Source organism: Dipodomys spectabilis, unplaced genomic scaffold (assembly GCF_019054845.1).
Source record: "Dipodomys spectabilis isolate Male_0828 unplaced genomic scaffold, ASM1905484v1 ptg000231l, whole genome shotgun sequence".
Classification (NCBI taxonomy): Eukaryota; Metazoa; Chordata; class Mammalia; order Rodentia; family Heteromyidae; genus Dipodomys; species Dipodomys spectabilis.
Genome location: NW_024870908.1, coordinates 895,905 through 912,471, shown reverse-complemented (window position 1 = coordinate 912,471; position 16,567 = coordinate 895,905). Strand labels below are relative to the sequence as shown.

At 51.5% G+C, this 16,567-nt stretch overlaps 1 protein-coding gene across 1 annotated transcript; it reads right to left on the bottom strand.

Moving 5' to 3' along the window:
- Positions 1 to 503: 503 nt before the first annotated feature.
- Positions 504 to 15,429, bottom strand: Cep20 (centrosomal protein 20). The gene is made up of 6 exons (XM_042698126.1): positions 15,389 to 15,429; positions 11,165 to 11,274; positions 7,866 to 8,063; positions 5,939 to 6,023; positions 2,579 to 2,715; positions 504 to 702 (listed from the first exon to the last, which is right to left on the bottom strand). Exons 1-6 carry the CDS (start codon positions 15,427 to 15,429, stop codon positions 641 to 643), a joined length of 633 nt encoding a protein of 210 aa, XP_042554060.1. The 3' UTR covers positions 504 to 640.
- Positions 15,430 to 16,567: the final 1,138 nt, after the last annotated feature.

The window sequence follows — 16,567 nt, the reverse complement described above, 5'->3', positions numbered from 1 at the left end:
AGTCTAGTTACGGTTATCTGAAGAGTGTGTTCAATTGAAAAAAAATCTAACAAATGAGCTTTTCTGGATTTAATGTTCTTTTCCAAGTTTTTTTCTTGCAAAGTATGAATTTTCTTTCTTTCTTTTTTTTTTTGTCATTGCTGTTGTGTGTGCCAGTTCTGGAACTTGAACTCTAGGCCTGGGCTCTGTCCCTAAGCTGCTTCTGCCCAGGGCAAGGGCTCTACCATTTGAGACATGGTGTCACTTCTAGCTTTCTTGGTGGTTTGTTGGAGATAAGAGTCTCACAAACTTTCCTGAACAGGCTGGCTTCAAATCATGATCCTCAGATCTCAGACTCCTGAATAGCTAGGATGACAGGCTTGAGCCAATGGCTCCTGGCCTCTTTGCTTACAAATCCATGTAATTGTAGTAGAAGAACTTATGGAGAAAGACCTGTAGAATATGCTAGAAGAATAGTCAAAGTATTAAAAATCAAATTCATTTTCACATACTTTAAAACATCATATAAGAACGGTGAGGTTTTTGGCCACATCCAGTGGACTTTATTCATAAACGAACGCAGGGAAACATGAGGGCTATGGGAGGCAAACGCGGGCATGCGCAGTGCAGTGGGGAGGAGATGTGCCGTGCCCCGCGTTGCTCATGATCTCTTCTCTGCATTGGGATCAGTGCCAGTCCCCGGCTCCCTTCTCAGGCGGTCATCTACAAAGAGGAGAAAGGAGGTTAGCACTTACCAGGGAAGAAGAGCAGGCAGTATGTGCGCCCTGCACGCCTGGGGCAGGATGCGTATGCTGGGGAGCACTGGCTGAATTCTGCCGATGACTGGATATGGCAAAGAAACACTCATTTCCTCCACGCCTGAGGAAGGCAGATGGCTTCCTCCCTGGAAGTCACTGCAGCGATTCCAGTGTTCCTCGATGATTCCTGGAACTGCGAGCTGGACTCAGCTGTGTCTAAGGGGGACAGACCGCTCTCCTATGAGGGAAGGATGGATGCTCAGTCGGCAGGTGAGTTGGGCAGAGAGCTCCTTTAAACCACAAACCTTCCAACAGCAGCACCCTCTTGTGGTTATAAAGAGAGGGGCAGTCTACATCATCCTGCCAAAATGGTAAAACTCCAGGGGATTGTGGGAAATGTTCTGAAAAGCCCACAACCTGCCAATAAAGGTCCACGCAGGGCCAGAGGAGGCAGAGGTGGGAGCTGTGAACGGGCCGGGACAATGGTGACGTGTCCTGACGCCTTGGCTCCCACGGCAGAACTCCGCAGCTGCGCAGTCACAAAAACAGACTCACAGAGGCACACTACAGCGCCACAAAACCTAACACCATAGCCCAGAGACTGCACAGCAGCACAGCGGCAGGCTACACCGTGCAACGCTACCAGGCAGCCACACACTGGGGCTGGAGTGTGGCACAGGAGAGCGCCTGCAGAAAGCAAGGCCGAGTTCCAACCCCAGGACTGCCCAAGTACACAGCACGCCTAGGATCAAGTACCAGGTGATACCTGGCAGGGTACTGGGGGGAGGGTGGGGGGTGCTTGACGGGAGAGGAGGGGTGAAGGGAAGGGAGAAAAGGGGCTGGGGAGGGGATGGTCTGCGGAGACGGGGGGGGGGGGTGTTGGGGGGGGACACAGAGGCTGAGGTTAAAGAGGCCTCAGGTCCATGTACTTGCACATCAATGCCTCCCTCTGCACTGTATTTGCCACAAAGCCCTAGGCACTTGTGCCAATTCCTCACCAGTTCCTGGAAAGTTCTCTACAGTCCTAACTGGAAGACACAGGAACAGCCACTGAGGAGCTGGTTCTGCTGACTCCTATCTGCCAGGCCCGCAATGCGTCACACCCTCTTAGTCCCGGCTGTGACTCAGCAGGGAGGAAGGACCGCAGCACCCGAGCTCCAGCGGGCTTGGAGTTCTAAGATACAGCCAGAAGTCCCAGGGAAGCTGCAACTAGTGTCCATAGGCGGTCACAGCAGACAGCAAACGTGTGACAGGGTCCATCGTGGTCACAGCAGTTTAGAGATCCACACCACTACCCTGCGGGCATTTCAGTAGTCCAGAGTGACACTGGAGCGACACTGTTGTGGTAAGCGGCTAGTAACTCCACACCAGAGGACAGACTGAGCTACAACCAGCCAGCCCGATCATCACCCGAGGCGCTGCAAACGGTGAGCGGTGAGCGCGTGAAGCGGCGGCTGTGCAGGGCACCTGCTGAGCCCGGAAAACAGCCACGGTTCTCTGCCTCGCCTCAGCAATCCCACCTGCTGCTGTTGTCTTGGGGAGGAAACACTGGTCATGTGATTAGAACTACCTGTGCAGCACGCTTAGGATCTGCGCCATTCCCAGGATGGCACGTGGTATGTGGAAATCAGGTCCTCAATCATCCAGAATAGAGAGAATATCAAAGAATTCCCCCCACCCTCTGAGATGTTCTGTCCAAAAAGCATTTTGTTTTCTCAAGACTAAGTCTGATGGGCTGACTACACTAGATGTAAGCAGACTAAAACTCTCTGACCTAAAAGCTCAGGAGAAACTGTGAGGACAAAGCTGAAGTTGAGGGCAGAAGCTCAGGGAACTCATACCCGGCTGCCTTCTTCCACTGGACTGCCTGCCAAGAGGTGGCCTGGGAGGCTGCCGTGAGGGCTCGCTCACAAATGCATGGTGGGCACCATCCTTAGGGCCATGCAAGAAATGACCTAAAATTCCATACAGAAGAGGTCTACAGCAGGGAGAAAACAAAAAAACCGTTAGCTTCACATGAACATTTCCTTTGAGAGGCAAGCCTGCCAGGCGTGAGGTGCATGCTAGTAATCCCAGAAGAGGTGAGGGCAGGGGTTGAGGTCAAGTCTCATGCTGGCCCAGACAAATGAAGAACAAAAGGCCTAGGAGTGCGGCTCCAGTGATAAAGACAGTCCTTGCCTAGCAAGCACAAAGGCCTGAACTGAATCCCCAGTAACTGCCACCCTCCAACCCCACCAAAAAAATCAAATCAATCACTAACATTCGGTAAGCTATGACACTTAATAGCCACGTCGTTCACTAGACCTAAAGAGTCAAGATTATCCAAATATGGATAAAATGGATTTTAAAACCCAGACAAAAGACATTAACAAGTGAAATAAAGTTTCAGTCAATTCATAGGAATTCAGCTTGTAAACCCCAAGCTGATGCAGGCGTTCACCGAGCACTGCCGCACGAGCCCGGCGGCCTGCGCTCAAGCCCTGCCTTGCACTTGCCAGCTGTGGGATCCGAGCAAGAGCCTCATAAACCTCCCTGCTCTATAAATGGGGAGAAGCTCGATCCGTGTCGCAAGGAGGTTATGCAGGAATGAGTTCATAAACGCCAAGTCGTCAGTGCTGTGCCTGGCATATCTTAAATGGTAGATAAATTTTACCTATATAAGATTGGGGAATAATCTTCTAAAAGCTACTTTAAGCCAGGTGCAGCTCGAATCTGTAACTCCTTGGTGCTCAGGAGGCAAAAATCAGAAAGATGGCAGGTTGCAGCCACCCTGGGCAAACAGTTTAAGAGACCCCATCTCAACCAACAAAAATCTGGGCATGATGTTTTACAGTGGTCATCCCAGCCACTCTGAAGCATAAAGAAGGCTGAGCTTCAGGCTGGCCTGGAACTTTTCTTCCTGTCTCGGCCTCTCCAGGCTAGGATTACAGGTATGCACCATCATATTAGTTTTCACGGGCTCATTTAAGATTGCTGTCTAGTATGAGAACAAACGAACAGAAACTCCACATGTAACCTGGTTAGATGGGAAGCAAATGTTGGATCTCATAGAGACACAGAAACTCGAAGAGTTAAGATTTTTAAAAAGCCATAAAGGACAGAGGCTTCTCCATCAACTTTATATGTGAACCTGAGCAGGATAAGGGCGCTCCCACCAAAGCTGGGCGGAGAATACAACTACAAGGTTCCTCGAAGCATGAGGAAGATGGAGGAGGGGCAGATCCAATGACAGGGATAGAAGGATTGGGTCCGAAGCTCCTGGCTACGAAATATGGACTTGTCACATACGAAATGGGAAGTGACTTCATGTTTTCAAAAAAAACCCCAAAATACCATAAGCCAGGGGCCAGCGGCTCACACCTGTCATCCTAGCTACTCAGGAGGCTGAGATTTGAGGATCACAGTTCAAAGCCAGCCTGGGAAGGAAAGTCTGTAAGACTCAGAAAAAGCCAGAGGTGGCACTATGGCTCAAGTGGTAGCACACTAGCCTTGAGCACAAAGAGGCTCAGGGACAGCGCCCAAGCCCCGAGTGTAATCCCCAGGACCACAGAGGACAGGGGAAGAGGTAAGGGCGAAGACAGGGACTGGTCACAAAGGAATGGTCAGGAGGCGTGTGAACACGCAGCATGCGCAGAGGTGAGTGGGACTTGTGAGGGGACTGGTTGAGAACACAGAGCAGTGGAGACTGGTCAGGCCTGGCTGGTTACAAGAACAGCCATGGGAAGGTATGAGGAGACAGACGCAGCCGTGCACTCCAGACGCAGCTGGCAGACATGACGCTTCCACACCAGGAGAGGGCAGATTTAAAGCAGCCACTAACGTGCTGACTAAAGACTCGAGGACTCAGAGCAGGAGGGAGGAGGACAAGAAGGAAAATGAGGACAGAATGGGGCATGCCCTTGGCTTACGGGACTTCTGAGGAGTGAGGGCATCTGGAGACAGGGAGACAGGGAGACAGGGCCAAGAGGAAGCATTCTGCTTTGAAATCAATACAGAGACCACTCTGGGTGTGGGTGCTGGAGGTGGCACAGTGCACCAGGCAGGGTGGCAGGTCATCCCAGAAGAGAACCTGTACAGAGTGCCTACCAGTGAAAACACTCTGCTGCACAACACACACAGAGCATCCAATGAAATCAAATTCTTCAAGACGCCTCTGGCGAGTGAGGCTGCTCTGAAGGCTGTCCTCAGGCCTTCAAGGGGCTTCAGGGGAAATAGTGACGAGTCTCAGACGCAGAAAGGGCAAAGGCGAGGCAGACCCCTAAGGTGACATGGAGGAAGCAGTGGGGGGAAGAGTTGAGTAAGAAGAAAACAACTGAAAGGCAAGACCTTGAAGAACAGGATTAAGAAGCCAAGAGGAAGCCAAGGGCCAATGGCTCCGATCTGTAATCACAGCTACTCAGGACTGAGATCTGAGGATCACGGAAGTCAGAATAGGGAGGAAAGTCTGGGAGAGTCTCTACAAGTCACCACCAAAAAGCTGAAAGTGGAGCTATGGCTCTAATGGTAGAGCACTAGCCTTGAGAAAAACGTTAGGGGACAGCACCCAGACCCCAAGTTCAAGCCTCAGCAGGGGCACAAAAGAGGAAGAAAAAGAATGAGACAGAGGGAAAGAGAGAGACGGAGGGAGGGAGGGAGAGTTGGGGACGAGAGAGGGAAAGAGAGGGAGAGATGGAAAGAGGGAGAGATGGAAAGGAGAGGAGATAGATAGCAGACAGAGGAAAGAGGGGAGAAAGGAGGGGGAGAGGAGGGAGATGGGGGAAGAGATGGAGGGAGGGAGGGTGGGAGGGATAGGGAAAGAGAGAGGGAAAGCGAGGGACAGAAAGGGACACAGGGAAGGAGGGAGAGAGGGAGAGATGAAGAGAGGGAGAGAGTGCATGCGCAAGAGGAGTTTCCCTTAGAAAGAGCTAGAGGGCTGGGAGACAGCCCAGTGGTGGAGCAGCTGCATAGCATACTGGAGGCCGCGGTTCCACACGCCTCCTCCTGCCCCGCAACACAAGGATGGAAGTCTCAAGTCAGAGGACCCTGGATTGCAGTGACTAGAACTGCTGTGACTTACTGCTGCTCACCTGGGATGGGGTACAAGGCTTGACACACACGAGAGCTTAAATATCCGCTTGATGGACAAGAAAGAAAACTGCCACCATGCAACTGTGGCTCCAATACACAACATCTGCAAACCTGCATTTATCCCAACTTCTTACATTGCGTTATCCTTTGATTCTTCAAAGGCATTTAGTTCGCGGATGAGAAATTGTCTGTCCAATGGAACTACAGGTTGACCAGATTCTGGGAGGGAAAAAAAATCATAAAAATACTGAGTCTGTTCATGTAGAAAGCAAGTACGATTCTGCTCAGAACCTTTCTTCCAGGCACACATATTTTTCAGACTTTGGAATGACGACAGATCCCCTGCATGCAGTTTTATGACATCAAATTTTGTTAAATGCATAAACTCATACAACCCAATATATATTGTCTCTCTAAGTCCTCAATTGTTATTTGTTTGCCTGTTTTAGTATGGTACTAGAGCTTGAACTCAAGACCTTCTCAAGACCTTCACTTGTTTTTATCACTCAAGTCTGGTGCTCTATCACTTGAGCCACAGCTCCACTTCTAACTTTTTGATGGTTAACTGGAGATACAAGTGTTTCACGGAGTTTCCAACCTGGGCTGGCTTCTAACCTCAAGCCACCCTGAGCAGACAAATCTGTGAGCAAAAACTGGAAAAGGAGGTGTGGGCTCCAGTGATAACAGCACCAAGTATGAGTGAGAGTGTGAGGCCCTGAGTTCAAGTCACTGTACCAGCACACAATCCCCCCCCCCCCCCAACCAAAAACCCACCAACCAACCAAGCCCACTAACGGGCACTCACATAGCCTTTCCCTGTGACAATGCTTTTCACGGGTGTGAAATCCAACACGGCTGAATCATAAGTGTGCAGTTAAGGAGAAGAGTCAGGGGCTATTTGGTGCATGGTTCCATTTCCATGACACCCTCGCAAAGGCAAAAGTGGCAACAGTAGGCCAGGGGCCGCAGGAGCCAGGACTGGGGAAGAGGCTGATCACAAGGGCATGAGAGAGAGAGCTTTGTGAGGGCACAGAATGTCCGATGGCTCAACTGTGGCTGGTAGTTACACAGCTGAACATGTTTGACCAAATCCACACAACTATCCTAAGGTCCATTTTGTTGTGTGCAAATTGTACCTCACTCTTTTTAAAAAGCCAAAACACTTTCCAGGCACTGGGGGCTCACATCTGTAATCCTAGCTACTTGAGAGGCTGACATATAAAATAGGATCCTGATTTGAAGCCAGACCAGGCAGATGAATCTGTGAGACTATTTCCAATTACCCAACAAAAAGCAAAAAAAGCTGGAAGTGGAGGTGTGGCTCAAGTGGTAGAGTTCTAGCAGCAGTGAATGAAGAAGTCAAGTAAGAGCATGAGACCCTTAGTTCAAGCCACAGTACCAGCACACACACACACACACACACACAAAAGTCAAACATTATTGTGCAACTCAATTATTACCGCTGTGTTTCACTGAAAAAGCCCACAGCACACAGCTGACGACACCCTCAGCTTCCTGTCCTGTGCGATTGTGGAATCTTTTTTTTTTTTTTTTTTGTCGGTCGTGGGGCTTGAACTCTGGGCCTGGGCGCTGTCCCTCAGCTCTTCAGCTCAAGGCGAGCGCTCTACCACTTGAGCTACAGCGCCACTTCCGGTTTTCTGGTGGTTTATTGGAGATAGGAATCTCACGGTCTCTCCTGCCCGGGCTGGCTTTGAACCGCGATCCTCAGATCTCAGCCTCCTGAGTAGCTAGGATTACAGGCGTGAGCCACCAGCGCCTGGCTCGATTGTGGAATCTTATAAAGCTGCCTAGACCCAGCTGAGGAAAGCTGAATCTGACATTCAAGTCCTTACACTACAAAAACACAGCGCTGGAAAGTGAAGATCTAAAGGCAAAGTTCGTTTCTCCCACTGCATAAGCTTTCAAACTTGCTGAAGCTATGGAAAGAGCCCATGGCACTCTCCTGTTCCACGTGCCAAGGTGACAGCAAATCTCATGAAATGAGATTCCTGCTAACGGGCTCTGAGAGTCTGTCCCGGGTAACAAAGGAGTGTCACTCACCTGCCATGAGCACGGACTCTGTGTACTTATACTTGTTGAAATCCAGGTACTCCCGAATGAGTTCATTAATGAGAAGGTTCTCATGAGACAAGGATGGCCGGGGTTCTTGGTCATCATCCAGAGCATGGAAAACTTCAGCTCGGATCCTCGCCTTTAAGTATCCTAGCACCCCTCTCTTTTCCAAGGTGTCCTTTAACACTGTTAAATATAAAATGTTAATGCTTTGGTTAGAGAATACATTTTGTCTGCCTTGGGCATACTCTAAAGATGCTTACAAGGGATGTGGCACAAATGGAGCTCTATCTAAACACTATCACCTTAACTATCACAAACCGCACTGGTAAAAAAAGAAAAAAATTAAGTTCCCAATTTACAATAATGTACCCCCAATCTATTTGAGCATCTTTACTCTCAGGGGCTGCAGTCTGGTACATATTCTTCGATGAGTCAAAGCAGGAGAATGGAATTACTGTTAGCTTGCTGGGGCCTGAGCTTGCTCCCAATGCTCCTAAACATTTCCCGAAGGGCTTATCACCACAGAAGACTTCTGCCATCCCCAATGACCTCTGGTCCACAGAGATGACTGAAGCAAACAACTACATTCCATAAAAGAAAGGAATGTCATGTTATCAAAAGCTCCAATAGCTACTCCTTAAGAATGGTCCATTCTGACAGATGTGTTAGCTGTTTTGCTTTAAGACAATTGTGAGTTAACCCTTTACGACAGCAGAGTTTTTGTTGTTGTTGTTGTTTATCAGTGGTGGGGCTTGAACTCTGGGCCTGGGCGCTGTCCCTCAGCTCTTCAGCTCAAGGTGAGGGCTCTACCACTTGAGCCACAGTGCCACTTCCAGTTTTCTGAATGGTTTATTGGATATAAGGGTCTCACAGACTTTCTTGCCCAGACTGGCTTCAAACGACGATTCTCAGATCCCAGCCTCCTGAGTAGCTAGGATTACAGATGTCAGTGCCCAGCAACATCAACATTTTTAAGCTTTAATAAATAACAAGTGATTCGTGAGTTTTTATCTTAATAGCGCCCCCTATTTTGAAAGCATCCCCTCAACCTTTTTGCAGGTAACGTTAAACACAGCCATGAGGCAGTCTTTGTAACAGGCCCATAAAAGGAAAGCTGAGCCTTATCATAGTTCTTGGACCATAACTGAACCCCCTGTTCCCTAACTCCATCTTTGGAAGTTAAGATGGAAAGATATCCTCCTCTCACCCGGCCCCCCCTACACACACTGGCAAGAATCCCTTCCAAGCACTCTGCAGTGCAGGACACACCCTCAAACCTGGCAGAGGAGTAAGGAGACTGCACGGAGCAAACCCACATTTCCTTCACTATCTTGGGGAGGAAGGGAAAGGGTGTTAACAACCCATGCCTCAGTCGCCTTCCCCAAAATGACTTCTACTGCTCAGAGAAAGCCAGAGGAATGGAAAGCCAGAGGAATGGAAGAGATGCTTTCAAAAGGTAAAACGCTCATAAATCCAATGTCACGGGTCAGGAAGTAAGGTGTTTTTTTTTTTAAATTGGTTTTGGACTCAAAGGTCTTCTTTGAGAACTGCGCTGTACAGACAGTAATCACACGGTTTACCTGCACAGGGCACCCTTAACCGCCAGGCCCCCTGCCGCCCCTGCTGTGATGCTGAGTGCACAGAGACGGGCCTCAGAAAACAGGTCTTAGGCTGGCGTGGTTCACACCTGTGACCCTAGCTGCTGGGGGGTGGGGTGGGGGGGCGGTGGTGAGGGGTTGGTGGTGAGGATCAGGGGTTCGAAGCTCATCTGGGCAGGTGAGACTCATCTACAATTAACTACCAACAACAACAAAAGCCAGAAGTGGAGCTGTGGCTCAAGTGGTAGAGCACCAGCCTGGGGGGGGGGGGGGCGCAGGGACAAGGCCCAGGCCGTGGGTTCAAGCCCCCAGGACCGGCGCAAACGGAAAGGGGAAAAAAGACGTGAAGGGAAAGGGGAAAAGGAAGGGAAGGGGAAGGGGAAGGGAAGAGAAGGGAAGGGGAAGGGGAAGGGGAAGGGAAGGGGAAGGGAAGGGAAGGGGAAGGGAAGGGACGGGAAGGGGAAGGGGAAGGGGAGGGGAGGGGAGGGGAGGGGAAGGGAGGGAAGGGAAGGGAAGGGAAGGGGAAGGGGAAGGGGAGGGGAGGGGAGGGGAAGGGAGGGAAGGGAAGGGAAGGGGAAGGGGGAAGGGAAGGGGAAGGGGAGAGGGAAGGGAAGGGGAAGGGGGAAGGGGAGGGGAGGGGAGGGGAGGGAAGGGACGGGAAGGGGAAGGGAAGGGGAAGGGGAAGGGGAAGGGGAAGGGAAGGGACGGGAAGGGGAAGGGAAGGGGAAGGGGAAGGGAAGGGAAGGGACGGGAAGGGGAAGGGGAAGGGGAGGGAGGGGAGGGGAGGGGGAGGGGAGGGGAGGGGAGGGGAGGGGAGGAGGGAGGAAGGGGAAGGAAGGGGAAGGGAAGAAGGGGGAAGGGAAGGGAAGGGAAGGGAAGGGGAAGGGGAGGGGAAGGGAAGGGGAGGGGAGGGGAAGGGGAAGGGGGAAGGGGGGAGGGGAAGGGGGAAGGGGAAGGGAGGGGAAGGGGAAGGGGAAGGGGAAGGGGAAGGGAAGGGGAAGGGGAAGGGAAGGGAAGGGAAGGGGAAGGGGAAGGGGAGGGGAGGACGGGGAGGGGAGGGGAGGGGAGGGGGGGGAAGGGGAGGGAGGAAGGGGAGGGCGAGGGGAGGGCGGCGGGGAGGGGAGGGGAGGGAGGGGAAGGGGAAGGGGAAGGGGAAGGGGAAGGGAAGGGACGGAAGGGCAAGGGAAGGGACGGCGGAAGGGGAAGGGGGGGAGGGGAGGGGAGGGGAGGGGAGGGGAGGGGCGGGAGGGGGAGGGGAGGGGGACGGGGAGGGGACGGGGAGGGGAGGGGAGGGGAGGGGGAGGGGGAGGGGGAGGGGAGGGGAGGGGAGGGGAGGGGAGGGGAGGGGGAGGGAAGGGAACGGGGAAGGGGAAGGGGAAGGGGAAGGGGAAGGGAAGGGGAAGGGGAAGGGAGGGGAGGGAGCGGGGAGGGGAGGGGGAGGGAGGGGGAGGGGAGGGGAAGGGGAAGGGAAGGGAAGGGGGGAAGGCCCCCGCTGCCCCCCCGGCCGGGCCCCCTCCCGGCGCCCCGCCTGGCCGCCCAGCGTCCGCACGCGGCCCCTGCCTCGGCCCCCTGCCCCTCGCCCCTCGGCCCCCGCGAGCTCCTCCGTCCCGGCCTCCCGGGTGGAAGCTCCCGCTCGTCCCCGCTCGTCCCGCCGCCCAGCCGTCCAGCCGTCCCGTTACCACTCACCGGTCTTCAGCTCAGTAACAGTCCGCCATCTTTCAACCGCCGCCAAGGACCGCGCTTCGCCTGTGCGCACGCGCGGTGTCCACCCCCCCCGCCAGGCCGCGGCGCGTGACCTGCAGCCAATAGGCGCACAGATGCCCGCACGTGGGAACCCCGCCTCTCTCGGTTTGTGCTGTCCTGTCCCGCGATTGGGTGAATGGGCGAATGTCCCTTTGTGAGATGCTCACCAATCAGCGAGCTTGGTGGGCGGGCTTTACTGGGGGGGAGGCGGAGCCAGGAGAGAGAACCGGCCCCAGCCTTTACCTGTGGGTGCTGCTGGCTGCTTAGCTTTTTACCTGCGGGGCCCTCTGGGCCTCCGCGGGGCGCTCCACCCTCCGCAGGGTGCACACCCTTCGCAGCCCCCCCAGGACCCCACGCAAGCCCAGCCGGCAGCGCGGCATCTCGGGAAGAACCTGGAAGAAGATGACCACCGAGGATCTGCATTTCTTTCTTTCTTGACTTGTTATTATAAAGGTCATGTTTCAGAGCAGGTGTTACAGTTACTTAAGTCAGGTAACAGGGTAAAGAAATACTTCTTTTTTCTCTTTTGCCAGGCCCTGTGCCTTGAACTCTGAGCCTGGGCGCTGTCTCTAAGCTCCTTTTGCTCAAGGCTGGTGCTCCATCCTCTTGGGCCACAGTACCACATCTGGCTTTTTTTTTTCTGTTGATTGATTGGAGATGTGAGTCTTACCGACTTTCCTGCCCCCAGCTGGCTTAGAGCTGCCATCCACAGATCTCAGTCTCCTGAGTGGCTAGGATTACAGGTGTGAGCCACCAGCACCTGTCTAAAGAATATACATTTCTTTTGGAGCAACATCATCCCTTCCCTTGAGACCTGCATTTCTGTCAAGTTCCCAGGTGCCAGTGGCCACCCGTGGCTCACAACTGTAATCCTAGCTACTCAGGGGACTGAGATCTGAGGATCATGGTTCAAATCCAGCCCAGGCAGAAAAGCATGTGAGACTCCAATTAACCAGCAAAAAGGCCAAAGTGGAGCTGTGGCTCAAGTGGTAAAAGGCCAAATTTGAGTGAAAAGCTCAGAGACAGCTGAGTTTAAGCCTCAGGAGAGGCAAACACACATACACACACACACACACACACACACACACACACACACACACACAGGCCCTGCATTCAAGCTTCATGGGGTGGTCCATGTCTGCCATACCAGCTGCTCTAGGGGTTGTGGCAGGAGCATCACTTAAGCCCGGAAGTTTAGCTCTTGAAAGAAAAACAAATGAACAGGTAAAAACGTGCACTGCAATAGAATAACCCACTATGGTTCAGGGTGTGGCAAAACAGGGACGCCAGAGCTAATTGGTGGGTGGGCCAACTGGTACCATTACCCAGAGGCAGCTGGGCAAAATCAGAATCAACCTTGCACACCCTTTAGCCCATTGATAGTCTAGTTGTAAAATATATCTCAAGCCAGACTGGCACCGGTAATCCTGGTTACTCAAGAGGCTGAGATCTGGAGGATCAAGGTTTGAAGCCAGCTAGTGCAGAAAAAGTACACAAGACTCCATGTTCAATTAACCAGCAAAAAAGCCAGGCTGGAAACCTGACTTAAGTGGTAGAATACCAGGCATGAGCAAGCAAGTCAAACAGGGTTGGAAGATTCTGAGTTTAGGCCTTATCTCCAGCATAAAAACAAAATATGTATGTTTTATGCCTAATAATAAATCATATATATGGTATTTATTGGAGTACTCTTTATAGTAGACCAAAACTATGCACAATGCCCAGAAAGCAAACAGTTGTCAATACTAAGTGCTGGCCAGCCAGCTGGTAGGAAAACAAAGTCACTTTGAGAAGCTGTTTGGAACTTGTATTCACATATTGATGACCTAGTAAATTCAATCCCAGAGAACTAAAACCTTAAGTCCACACAAAAGCTGGTCCAATAACAGCAGATTTCTTCATAATCACCCTAAACTGGAACCAACAAAATGTCTCATGACATTGTGAGCCAAACAGGCTCACAAATCACGGAGCATGTATACTTGTGCCAAAAAATCCATAACGCTGTCTACTTAAAAACAAAGCACACACACAAAGGTGTGGTACTTCCTGAAGTGTGGGCTGAGATTACAGGAGTGTACCCTGAAGCTTGGCTTCCTCCTCCCCTCAAAGGGCCCGCAAGACCCTGAACACTGCAGTCCCCTCTCTCCCTCCCTCCCTCCCCCCCCCTCTCTCTCTGTCTCTCTCTCTGTCTCTCTCTTTTCCTAGGAAAGATAGATGGATCCCACCCTGAGGAGCAGTGATGGGTGAGGCCGCCTCCCACCCCTACCTGCCCCCCCCTTGCTCAGGTGTACAGAGCTGACTCAACCCTTAGTCATGATGCCGCAGAACCTGCCCTGCACCTGGAAGTTGCTGCCAGCACCAGGCACCAGGCTGGGCTGCACCCCTGGGGTAGGATGGCTTTATTTCACCTTTAGTCCCCTAGCCCTGAATGTATGCTCCAGTACTGCTCAGAGCCAGAGCCAGACAGAGAGAAAAGAAAAGATAATAACTTATTAGGGTATCCATGGTGTGGGTTTGTTTTTTCTGTGAGGAACAGCCAGTGCAAATCAAGGAATTCTTGTTCTTTTCCTTGTCATGAAGCTTCAGACAAAGGAACTGCACAGCGCAGCTTGAATAGACTCCACAGTTGGCAGCGTCCACGCACTTGGTGTTGTGGTGTCTGTGCCTGGGACTGCATCTCTCAGGTCTCTGCATTGAAATCCCAGTGGTCTTTCTCGATCTGGTCCCATCGCTACCATGCCTGGGCCCTGTGAAGCCCCTCCCCATCCCCAATGGCTGGATCCTTATTGGTTGACCTGAGCCAATCATGGCAGAGACAAGAGAGGGACAGATGGAGGTGACCCACAGAGTCAGATTCAATAAGGATACATTCACAAGCTAGGTCTGTTTCATTGGCCAAGTACTGCTGATTTTTCTCTTTTTTAAAAAAATAAGTTTTTTATTTATTTTGAAAATACTGTACAGAAGGGGGTACAATCACATGAGTAAAGTAATGACTTCATTTCTTATCACGCATTGTTGCCTCCTCCTTTGTTTTTCCCCTACCATCCCTTCCCTCCCATTCCCCCCCCCCCTCCCCCGCCTAAATGGTAAAGTTCATTTTTTGACATAGGTCTTGTACATCTCATTGTTGCAATGGGTCAACCTGTATCCCTATTTAAACAATTTGTTGCTGGTTTTTCTTGATAGCTCTAGTCACAGATTGCATTTCCCAACAATATAGAAGTTGCAGAACTGGTGGTAGAGCGCTCGCCTTGAGCTGAAGAGCTGAGGAACAGTGCCCAGGCCAAGAATTCAAGTCCCATGACTGACCAAAAAAAAAAAAAAGAAGTTGCAGAACTGCTCAGAGAGCGTTAAGTGGCTAGCTATAGGGTTCTTGCAGAAGGGAAGAGCAGAGGGGCTAATAGAGATGGAAAGAAAGCCACTGCAGAAATCACTAACTTGTAGGCCGGGTGCCGGTGGCTCACGCCTGTAATCCTAGCTACTCAGGAGGCTGAGATCTGAGAATCACGATTCAAAGCCAGCCCAGGCAAGGAAAGTCCGTAAGACTCTTATCTCCAATAAAGCACTAGGAAACCAGAAGTGGTGCTGTGGCTTAAGCAGTAGAGCGCTCACCTTGAGCTGAAGAGCTGAGGGACAGCGCCCAAGCCCAGAGTTCAAGCCCCATGACCAACCACAAAAAAAGAAATCCTAACTTGCATTTCTTACATGTGTGTGCGTCTCTCTCTTTCTTGCTCTCTTTCCCCCATTAAACTCTTTTGCTTTGCAAATGAGAGACAGAGACAAGAGACAGAGATGGAGAGACAGAGAGATGGATGCCAGGGCCCAGTGGTTTATGCTCAAGTCCCAGGACTAGCATGTGTATGCGCTTGTGCCTGTACACACACACACACACACACACACACACACACACACACACACACACACACAGAGGAGTCTGCCTCCTTAGGTCCCCTTTCTTCAGAGAGTCTGGTTACTTTTCTTTCACGGCTTATCCTTTCACTTTCAAATAAACTTACTCTTGTTTACCTTTAAAAGAAAGAAGAAAGGAAGGATGAAAGTCACTGCTGGAGGTTAGATAAGATACTCAACTGTGGTGGAAGAATCAAATGCGCCATTGTTCCCAGGCACAATGCTGGTTTTGCCAAGTTCTTCCCGCCTTACCTGGTCAACTGACTGCTCTGAATGGGTGCACCTGTGTGCATGTGCGCCAGCACACACACACACACACACACACACACACATACACACACACACATACACACACACACACACACACACACACACACACACACACACACACACACACCCCTCTTTTTTGGTGCCCATTCTGGGACTTGAACTCAAAGCCCAGTTGCTTTCCCTGAGCTTTTTTAGCACCCTACCTTACGAGCTCCATTTTGGGCATTTTTGGTAGTTCATTGGGGATAAGAATCTTCAAGCTGGGTACAAGTGACTCACGCCTGCCATCCTAGCTACTCACGAGGCTAAGATCTGAGGATCACAGTTTAAAGCTAGCCTGGGTGGGAAAGTCCCTGAGAAACTCTGATTTCCAATTAACCAGTCAAACAACCAGACATGGAGTTGTGGCTCAAAGTGGTAGAGCGCTAAATGCTCAGGGACAGCACCTAGGACCCGAATTCAAGCCCTACAACCAACCAACACACACACACACACACACACACACACACACACACACACACACACACACACACGAGTCTCATGGACGTTCCTGCCCTGGGCTAGCTTTGAACCATGATCCTCATATTTCAGTCTCCTGAGTAGCTAGGATTATAGGCGTGAGCCGCCCATGGCCAGCATCTTTATCAGGCCTTGGGTGATCTATGGGAGACCATGTTGGAGTCTTGGGGTTGATTCTGCATGGGGGTGAATCTTGTGTGTGAATCTGTGGGCTGTCCAGTGGGCCCCATCTCTTGTCCTAGCAACCAGGAATCTCATTGCTTGCTTCCAACCTGTATTTTCCCTCTGCACTCACAGTGCAGTAAGCTGTTGTCTCAAGAAGTCAGGGTCATCCGGGGCAAGGCCCAGCCTCAAACTAACTGCTCCATCCAACATGGCGTCAGACTGAAGCAGGGCATGGCCTGATTCCATGCTCATCTCTCTTGGAGCATTCATTTCTGGCTTGGTATCCCAGTTTAGTTGTCTGTTCTCTCCCAGAAGAGTCTGAGTTGGAGCAGGCCCAGTAGGGACCAGCTCCCCTAAAGAACAGGTGATGGCCAATTTGAGGAGGAATGAGGGAAGGCCTGCTTGGAGTCTAACCACTGCTCCCCTTGGAAGTTGGCATTTGCTGTGTCATCTTGACTTAGGAATAAATGCTGCCAG